This window comes from Phytophthora infestans, genomic scaffold (assembly GCF_000142945.1).
Source record: "Phytophthora infestans T30-4 supercont1.11 genomic scaffold, whole genome shotgun sequence".
In the NCBI taxonomy this organism is placed as follows: domain Eukaryota; phylum Oomycota; class Peronosporomycetes; order Peronosporales; family Peronosporaceae; genus Phytophthora; species Phytophthora infestans.
The window spans coordinates 1,543,805-1,554,060 of record NW_003303748.1 but is presented as its reverse complement, the minus strand read 5'-3'; the positions used below and the strand labels follow the sequence as shown (position 1 = coordinate 1,554,060).

Below are 10,256 nucleotides of genomic sequence, written 5' to 3'. Positions count from 1 at the left end.
CACCGACCATGTGTAGCGAGGACATCTTCATCTATTCCAGCGGATGGTCGTCCGCTGGCTTGCATTCTTCTCTGAGTACAGCTTCGTTGTCCATTACAAACCCGGCAAGAACAACATTCTCGCCGACGCTTTGTCTCGGCGTCCCGAATACGACCCACGCGGTACATTGGGTCGACACGCTTCGCTCGTTGAGGACGATGTAGACGAGTGTGCCACGTGTGAGGCATCAGGAGTTAACCTGACGAGCGTCTCCCCGGTAATGCCACTTCGCGACGAAATTTGAACTGCTTGACTCGACGTACTCCAGTACCCTGGAGTATCTCCGCCCTCCCAGCACCGACACACTGGGAGCCCTTTCCTGCTCTGTACGAAACAAAATCCACCGATATCGTCTCGAGGACGAGCTGCTGACGTACAGCATCGACAACTTCGATGCCTCACGCGTCGTTGTCCCTGACGACCCCGATCTGCGCTCACGGATTATCCATGAGTTTCATTATGCCCCGCGGGGCGCTCATCTCGGTCGCCAGGAGATGTGTCACGCGACTTTAATTGGCCCCACTTGTATAGATGGATGCGCAAGGAGGTGCGCACTGCGAGATCTGCCAGCGCGTGAAACCTGCCACGTCCTTGCACGACCCCCTGCGTCCCCTACCAGTGGCCACCGAGGCCTGGTGCTCGGTGTCGTTGGACTTTAGCTTTGGGATCCCACCCGATGCTAAAGGACGTTCAGGTGTCTTGGCGTTCGTAGACCGCTTCAGCTAGATGATCCACCTGATTCCGGTGTTGGATTCGATCACCGCGGGATATACCGCGGTGCACCTTATCAATGATGTCTTCCGCCACCATGGCCTTCCTAAATCCATCGTCTCCGAGCGCGACCCGCGCTTCACGTCGGGCTTCTGGTCAACGCTCTTCGAGCTACTGGGCTCGAAGCTGATGATGTCCACGGCAGCCCATCCGTAAACGGACGGCCAGACGGAGCGCGTAAATCGCGTCCTCGAAGACGTCCTTCGAACCTACGCGACGTCACTCTCTAGCTGGAGCTCGATTCTGCCTCTGGCCGAGTTCGCGCTGAACAACGCGGTACACGCGTCGACTGGGCTGACGCCCTTCTTCATCAACAACGCGCGACACTACTCCCCTCGCCGGGCTATCCTACAGCGCCGTGTGTCTCCACTCTGGGTGCGGAAGAAGCTGCCGACAAGCCGTCTACTCCAGCTCCGATGTCTCCGGTAGCAACACCGGTACTGGCTCAACCGGTACCCCGACCGGTAGCTAATTTTTTTTCAAGTGTATAACCCGTTTCCACGTCGGTCAACGCAGTGACACGTTCCGCATCGAGCCCACTTGCGCCGGCTAACTACGCGCCGAAGCATGCGGCGCGATCAATCGACTCCGCAGTCGTCTCCGACTTCGTAGTACATCGCCAGGCGGTCACCCGCTATGTTCGAGACGCACTGCAGGATGCAGTGGACAAGCAGAAGGAGAACGCCGATAGGATCGGCCGCAAGAACACGGCCACGTTTACGACAGGCGATTGAGTGCTCCAGTCGACTGAAGGTATCAGAAACGCTGCGGTTACCAACCTCGGCGCGAACAAACTCGCGCCGTGCTTTATTGAGTCGTTTACGGTAATCAAGGCCATTGGTGACGCTTACACACCGGACATTCCTACGTCACTCCGTCTTCATCCGACGTTTTACGTCGGACGACTAAAAAATTATCATCCCCCTACGATTCCAGAGTCGTCTCAGTCTACTGAGTCCGAGCATGCGTCGAGCGACCCTCTCGACGGGCGCGGCGAACCATCGATCCATCCGCACCAGGAGTCGGATCTCGAGGCTGTGCCCCCGTCTGTAAACGACCGTGAGCCGACCTCTCCAGCATCTGCAACCGGGCAATGATTTCCCATTTTGATTGACGCAGCTGCGTACTCTCCCCGGTGGCCCGGGAAGTCTGATCGAGAGCCTCATCCAACTCCATCCCAGTAGCGGTTCAACAAGTCGCTCACGTTCTGGGCAGCCCGAACGCGGGTGTTATCAATGCGACGCCCCTTCTCCTGTTGTTGACGCTGCCGGAGATACCCGCTGGATTGTTGAGTACATCGTTGCCCACGAAGTTCCACTTCGCGCTCCCAGGCGTCATCGTGGGCTCGCCCACGATGTTCCAGCCGACCGTCGCTATCGGGTACGATGGCTCAGGTTTCCTCTTGACGAGGATACGAGGAAGCCTCGTGCTAATTTCCTTCGTGGCGTCCCGAATGTGGTCCAGACGTACGAGTCCAAGCTCGCTGCGAACCACTATGTGACGCATGCCAGCTCGCACGAGGAAAACGACTCGAGCGACCACGTCAACGTGATCGAGACCGATGACTTGGTCGACCGCATGAACGAGACCGAGATCTGCGATTTAAGCAATCACGCGAACGTGATCGTGACCGACGACTTCGAGCGACGATACTTCTCGATCCACCCGTGTTCTTGTTCATTGAGCGGATACTCGGCGATGTCACTTCTCCACTCCTCCACAGTCGGACGCGAACAAGTACAAGTACTACAACCTTCAGCGACCCTCATGTAGCAGATGTGGCACATGTCCTCCCATGGGCTGGTACAGACGCGCTCATGAAGTTCCGTAAGCGAGTGCTCCTTGACGATCTCCTCGCGGTACACCATCCAGCCGACGAATCTTTCCCCTTCTTCTTGAGTCCGGAAAGTTCACCGGGACTCCTGCAACGCGCCAAATGCGACACCCTCGACAGGCTTCTGCCGCAGTCCGCGGAAGCGCCGTAAGTGATCCTTCATCGTGTCCAGTGTGTCCGGAGCCCGCGCTCTAGATATATTGTAGAGAGCCCATGCCCGGAGAGGGCTGGTCGCTCATCACGCGCGTGCTGCGTGCCGCTGCTGTCGACGACGTCGCCGTCGTCGGTGTTCCCGTCCGCTGCTGATACATCGTGTTGCTTGTCAAGCTCTCCGCAAGCTGAGCTATGTTGCTCCTGCGCTTCGCAGGAGATGTCTCCGACTCCGTTTTGCTCCGCCCATTCACCAAGTCCCCGTTCGCATTCCTCACTGAGATTGATTTGTTCTTCTCCCACTGCTTATGTTGCGTAAGTGCAACTATAAGAGGGGGGGGGTAATGAAATAAGCCCCTCCATTACATAAGTAGGTCAATTTCCTTACATAAGTAGATGCATCGGCACACGACTAGCGTGTGCTGAAATGCTGTCATGTCATTGGCTGATATATGGGGAGCCAGACCCATTATTAACCAATTGGACTATGACGTGTTTTTGAGTGGACAGGGCTGTGGCCTTGGTCCTTAAATGAAGCCACAGTTGATTTTTCCTTAAACCTAAGACTCAGTCGTCCTATTGCACGCTTCCTCAACACTATAGTGTAAGCAAGTAACGGAGTAAAAACCTGGCCCGTTACACCTTCGCTCCAAAGACGCACTTGTTCAAGCTGGCACACAACTTATTAGTGCGCATGGACTCGAGCACCGCTCGCAAATGGTCCATGTGGTTCTCCTCGTCTGACTCTCCCTGCTCAGCACGACTATGGATGGGGCGTGAACAACTGCGTCGCGAGACGGTTGAACGTTGCTAATGCGTTCGATAGCCCCTGGGGCATGACCATCCTCTCCCCGACATACCGCTTTGAGTACTCATCGCTGTCAGCGGACTATCGCTCGCTCTCATGAACAATTAGTAGTAGCCATCGACCAAGTCGAGTGCGCTGTACATCGTACAGCCTATTATGTTGTTCTGCGTAACATCCTTGCGAAGAATCGCGTCTGCGCTGGAATGACGGCCGCATTCAGCTTATTGAAAGCAAGGACAATACGTCTCTTGCCGTTCAGATTTCTACGTGGGTGTCGAGGGTGGAGACATGCTCTCACGTACCAGCCCTGCCTCGTACTTCGCACGGAAGAATGCGTCAATGACGTCATATTACTCTCTTGACAAGGACCATTGCCTTGTCACGCAGTATTTAGCTCCAGGAACCAGGTCGATCGCACGACACACATCTCGATCCGGAGGCTGACCCGTCCGTAGGTCCTTCGAGACAGCGTCTCGCCTCCATCACCACAAGGGTGAAGGGGTCCGAATAATCTTTTAGGATCGCCGTTCCACTTATTGCCTTCAACGCCTTCTTGGTGTCCTCTAGAACTGCGTTGTCCACGCAGATGAGGAGTAGGACCTCATCGGCTAGCTCACCTGCCTTCAAGGTTCGCTAAACTTGGCAACGGACAGCTCGTTCAGCGCTAGCGGAGCATCCACAGCGGACAATGCGTCAAGGCTGATGTCGCCTTCGACCCCCCCCTCTTCCGCCACACCATTTTCGAGTGTGTGCAGATGTTCACAGCAATCACGTAGAGCCTCACCGCTCGTCACGGGGGAAACCTCGTCCGACGTCGAAGACGTCACAGACGCCCTGCGTCTTCTTCTTCTCTCCTCCGCGACCGTGCCTGACTGGATGAGAGCGATGCGGCGATACCCCCGTCACCACCTCCGGGTGCAGCAGCACCATCACTCCTCGAAGAGGAGACATTGTCTCGCAAGCCACTCGGCTGAGAGCCAAGTGATCCTTGACCAGCCCACCGTGAACTAGGTGTCGCTTCCACTGCATCTCCTGGACTACGACCACGCAGTCGACCGCGGCCCTTGGGTCACGCAGCGGTAGACCCTCGACCGGATCCGTACCACTCAGTCGATTGCACACAACTCCGCGTTCGTCCTCACCAGGACCTAGCAGCTGGTCATTGACATGCACCGCTCAGCGGATAACGTGCCACATCACGTACTCCCTCAGGGCAAACATCAGCCTCGTGGCTAACAAGTTCTAACATATCAACGTCCAGCACTACGGCCGCCTCGGCCTCGTGCTCGCGCAAAAGCACTTCTGCTTCCTAGCAGAGATGGGATCATGACTCACCAAATATCCACTAGGAGTAGATTGCGTAGCGCCATAGTTTTAGACCTCCCGTCGATCCATGGCTCGTGGCGCTCCAGCCATGTCATACCTCGCATCCAGATCTTAGACCACCCAGCGTTTTAGCTATTGAAGCTCTTGAGCTTCACATTAAGGTCAACGGAGACCTTCGACACAGCTACTAGTGTCCCCGTCGCGAGACGGACAGAGATTATAAATATCGCTGGCGTTTACAGTGCCTCATCATACTGCTGACTTCCTTTCAGGGCGAAGCAACGGACGTAGTTGTCCGAGGGCCCCGAGCTAATTAAGACTCTCCACGGTTTTTCAAATCCCTTCGCGTTTGCCCGAGCGACCAGCCAGCCCGGCTTACACACACGCTTCTTCGAAGAAAGGCCAGCTCACTTGGAGACTGGCACATTTGACCTCGACCTCCTCGACCTCCTCGAGACACAACATAACTCAGCTCTTCCCCAGTAGACTGCTCCACGCCTACGGGAGCTGTCGTTTCCTGGCGATGACCTAAAGGGTTGGCTCGCTGGAGCCTCGCGCTTCTTGCGCAGAGGGCAAAAAGCCGTCAAGTGCTTAGTGCTATTGGGCATAAAACATCGGCGGATGCTGACGCGCCGCTCCGCAGCAAGGAGATCCGCTTTTCCGTCTTCAACATAGCTGAAGTCCTTCGGGCTCGGCCCGATCGAAGAGCTCGCGCTGTCAGCGCTCCAGCCATATGGAGCCAACCTGAAGCTGTACTCGGCATTTAATGCCACATTTACGCCTCTTCAAAAGAGTTAGATGTACACGGAATACTTCCGTTCGAGCAGCGCTCACGCGAAGTTGCTCCATAAACACGGTCACGATGACCAGTTCCGAAAGAGGATCCGCCGCCATTGAGACGATAAGAGCTCTTAGCCCTTGGTCGTAGTCCAACAACTCCTTCTTACCCTGTCGGGTAGCAAGGAGCTTCGATCGAATACGGTACGCCTGACTTGGCGGTGCAAAAGCTGCTGCTTCAGCGGATCCAAAGTGGAAAATGCAGCGTCAACATACGTGTCACACAGCTGCTGCTTCAGCGGATCCAAAGTGGAAAATGCAGCGTCAACATACGTGTCACACACGGGAGTGCCCACTGCGAGCGCGACCTCCAAGTTTTAACATTACCAGCATTACGCGGCGTTGCTCAGACTGGAGCAGGGTCGATCCCATGAGCATGTCGACCTCATGTGTCCAAAGAAGTAGATTATCTTCATCCTTCCTTTTGAGAGTCTTCACGCTCACCATGAGCAGCTTCGGTCGCACAGACCCGTCACGCGTCATTGACGCCGCAGTCGTCGCGACGCTCATCTTATATTGGTCATTCTCCAAAAGCGCGCTCTCGTGCTACGAGAGCGATTCCAGCCTGGCGGTAAACGCCCATGGACCTTGCGACGCAAGACGAGTAGCGCCCTTTTGGCCAAACAAGGACATAACTTTTGTAAGCGCGTCCTGCTGCGCCGAAGGCAGATTCGCGGACACCGGGTGCTCTATTCTCGCAGAGGATGCAAATAACCGACTCAGGAATGGGATTGAATACAAGTGCTACCAAGTGCAGCAGGGATGTTGTAGCTTTAGCACTAGAAGAAGATGGTCCATTAAAGAGTCACTAGTACTAAGTTCCATATCCGGAGGACACTTACAGCCCACGAACAAGGCTCAAAACTAATACCGTAACTTTATGCTTTAAAACCAGAAATATTTTATTTACGATTTTTGCGTCCAAGCCGTCTAGGTATATGTATTTATTTAGCTATCTAGCATAGTTAAATCTAAACAAATGCATGACGTGTGGCTTTCAGCCAACGTACTGAGAGGCCTTGTAAAGTCTCCGGGTACTCCGTACCCCTGTGTGCTCCAAACCATGTACTCCAGGGTAAACATACAAACCAGAAGTACCTTGTATAACTCCAACTCTTCATTTCACCGCTACCTCAAATTCCCAATATGTAAAGCTTTCCATCGCACTCCAGGTTAATCGTGTAATGTGGTGTATTGTATTTATAGCAGCAGCAAGCATGCCTTAAGTATACCAATATATTATTTAAACGAAGCGCTATGGAAGAAAAACTGAAATGTTAAATTCTTGTAGTTTTAATTTTCGCGACCAGTTAGGGGCTGCTTTCGTTGAGAAGTTTGGAAAAGAAAATGCAATGAAGCAGATTGCAAAAGGGATATTAAGTTTGACAGGAATCTGATGCGCAGGATCAGCTTTCCAATGGCGTCTTATGATTAAGATTCTATAGTATAGACGACGTCGGCGCAGACATGGTGACACAAGTCTGCCTTGCGGTCATTCTTGTGAAACAGCCCCTTTTAATGTCGTCTTTCAGAGGTTGCAGCATCGACACTACAAGCTCTCTTTACCAGTTACATCGAGCTGGCCTAGTGCGCAGTTTAAATCGATTTTGTTTTTATAAATAAAAAACGAGTAAAACACGCACACTGGCGTTTCAATCAAGTAAGGATATTTAAGATAGACAGGCAAGCGTATGTGTTCCCACGAAGTGTTCTTCAATGTGATGCCGTGGCTTTCATTATTAGCTTTTTTCCAGCGGAAGGACCGCGCACACCTTCGGTCAAGATAAGGAAAACAGAGGATCCGCCTGTTCCTTGCAGTGCTGTAATTAGTCTTATCACCTGTTCATTCGAGGCATTTCAACATTAGTTCTGCAAAGCAACTTTATTTTTCCTTTACAAACGTCTTATTAGTTTTCTTAAAGCACTCCAAAAAGCTCTTCCTCAAGCAAACAAAATCCGCGAAAACTTCCTCCTCGTATTGCTCAGACTGTTTGCGAAATGAGCATCTCCATGCACCCGAAGAAGAGCACGACCGGAACAGTACAAGAAAATATGACGACGCTCCCGTATCAAGAGACTCCAGCTTACGGAGCGACACAAGGCGGCTGCAGACAGCCTAAAAGCTTATCCCACTTTGACTGCTCCCACTTCTTGTACAGGTGTTTTGGTTCGCCGTCCTTCAGCAGCGCATTCCCGAATTTCTTGTACAAACGTAGCTTCGGGTCGAGCTTGTCCATTGCACTTGTCACCAACATCGTATCCTTCACGTCTTCTAGCTGTTTTCCTTTTCTTACCCATTCAATAACTCTTTCGCCAGCTGACCTCCACGTTTTGAGTTGCCTCTGTGCCCCATCAGCATCTCGAGAGCGCAATTGCCTTTTCTGGTTGTCACTATCGAATCGCCCACCGTCGCGAGATGCTATGCGTGCTTCCGAGATTTTGACCGAACTTGCACTCGTTTCTCCCGAGTATGCACCGCACACTGCGTAGATTATTGTTGATACGAGACACACGACGAAGCTGGCCCGCATACTTGAAATCGGAAAATGAAGGAAGCACCCTGAACTGCGAAACGTATCGCAAAAGAGCTCAAACCTGACTCTTTTGCTCAAAGCGTTACATAACCGGCCAACTCTACTGTTGCGTACAGTTGTAGTTCTGTACAGCAGAGTTTTGTGTATTAAAACCGTGGAACACATGGTACATGTACACTTTATGCGTGACGGGATGGTCACGATAAGCTTACGGGAACTCCTATCCTCCGAGGATACATGTACTGCATGACTAAACAAAGCCACATGCCACGACAGGTTGGGGGCCACAATTATAATAAAACGTACATTTTGTGCTTGTCATACGGTACATGTACGGTGCCACTGGAATCATTGCAAAAGGCTCGACTGGCACTGCAATTTACGAGTATCGTGGTACAGTATACTGTACATGTTCTTACACTTCTTACTAAGATGTCTGGCGGCACAGTGAGAGTTTCCCAGTGAGACACGCATCGTTACTCACATGAACGTGGGACGGCGTGGACCACGGCGCAATTCGCTTTGCTCGTCGCCGATAAGAAGATTTTCAGCTCCTTCATATTGCTCCTCAGCGCCGGCTGTGCCGACTTCGTCGAAGTCGGCAATGAGCAATTTTCATAAGTCAGTAGTTACTACTGAGATCGGGTGATTTGATTTGTAAATACTGCTATTGTCAGCGAATCTCAGTAGTTATGAAATAGTACTTCATTTCATATTCAAATTAAATAGTATAGTATTCTACATATGATGCGCATGCTAACAACATTTTTTTTAATCTAATATGGAAATTCAACGGCACTCAACAGACGTTGACTTGGTTTTCTATTGTTGTCGTCGTGCATTCGTTTCTCACTACTACAAGCCCATTTCTCTGTTTCCTCTCACCAGCTCGTTAGTTCCACGAGGCACACAATGACCGAATGCTCCGCTCTCGAACACGAAAAGCTCGCACTTTCGGGTCGGCTCCTTTCGTGGTGAACGTGTCAGAGCTGGATATGGCCAGGTCGCTTGGCTTGTTGAGACAAGATGTACCATTTGGAGTGACAGACTGTAGCAAGAGCAACTACAGTGTGGCGTACCAGCGGCGAGAGAACATCGGGATCGAGACTAACGGATCTCAAAAGGCAATTCAAGAACGCTGCAAAAAACTTGCTCAATCGTCCGGCTTTCAGTTGTTTGTCAAAAGCTTCAGTAGCAAGGCAAACGATAGTGGAAATGCAAAGTATGTCTGCAAAAAGCTGAATGGTCAGCAATTCTTCGACAAGAACACCTCCTATGACGAAATTGAGTGCCCGTTTGCTATCAATGTCAACGGAGTTGACGGAAGCTGGAAGGTGACTCGCATTAATTTGCTCACAACCACGTCATGCGTGTGGGAATCACAGAACAACCTGTAGTAAATGATATTCTAATATTACCACTTCCAAATAGGTAATAGTACTTCTATCATGCTACACTCAATATCACTCTAGCGAAGATCTACTACCTGCGTCCAGTCTAACTGAGCCAATCCCTTGGCAGTGGACAAGTTGTCTCCAAAACAACCTCTACTTAGGCTTTTCCATGGCCTCGTCGCCCAAAGCGTCATCACTAGAGCCGTCGCACTCAAAATCCCACATCTCCACCTTGTCTAATTCTTTTTTAATTGAATTTACCTTTCTGTAATACCGGTTCGCTTCTTTTCTTTTTGCCTTTTGAAGAGCTACGGCCTTGATACCGCATCCGCGTTGACGGTTTAAATGGTTCTTTAGCTTAGTCGGAGCTAAAGGTGACCTTGCAGGATGGGCAGGTTCGGGGCAGGCGCTTTTTGGGTCGGCCCAATTTCTTCTTCGAGAGGTTGCGGAGTACAGGGGCCATGGCGTGGATAAAATGGAAATGAGAAAGTTGTTTTGTAAGAGCATGTAGCTCTACTTCATGCATTCGATGGTTGAGCATCACTGTGTATTACTATTATGCT

At 51.5% G+C, this 10,256-nt stretch overlaps 1 protein-coding gene across 1 annotated transcript; it reads right to left on the bottom strand.

The window, feature by feature from the left end:
- Positions 1–7,849: 7,849 nt before the first annotated feature.
- On the bottom strand, positions 7,850–8,296 carry PITG_22825 (secreted RxLR effector peptide protein, putative; the record flags this gene model as incomplete). Its single annotated transcript, XM_002904466.2, has 1 exon — positions 7,850–8,296. One exon carries the CDS (start codon positions 8,294–8,296, stop codon positions 7,850–7,852), a length of 447 nt encoding a protein of 148 aa, XP_002904512.1.
- Between the last annotated feature and the right edge of the window lie 1,960 nt (positions 8,297–10,256).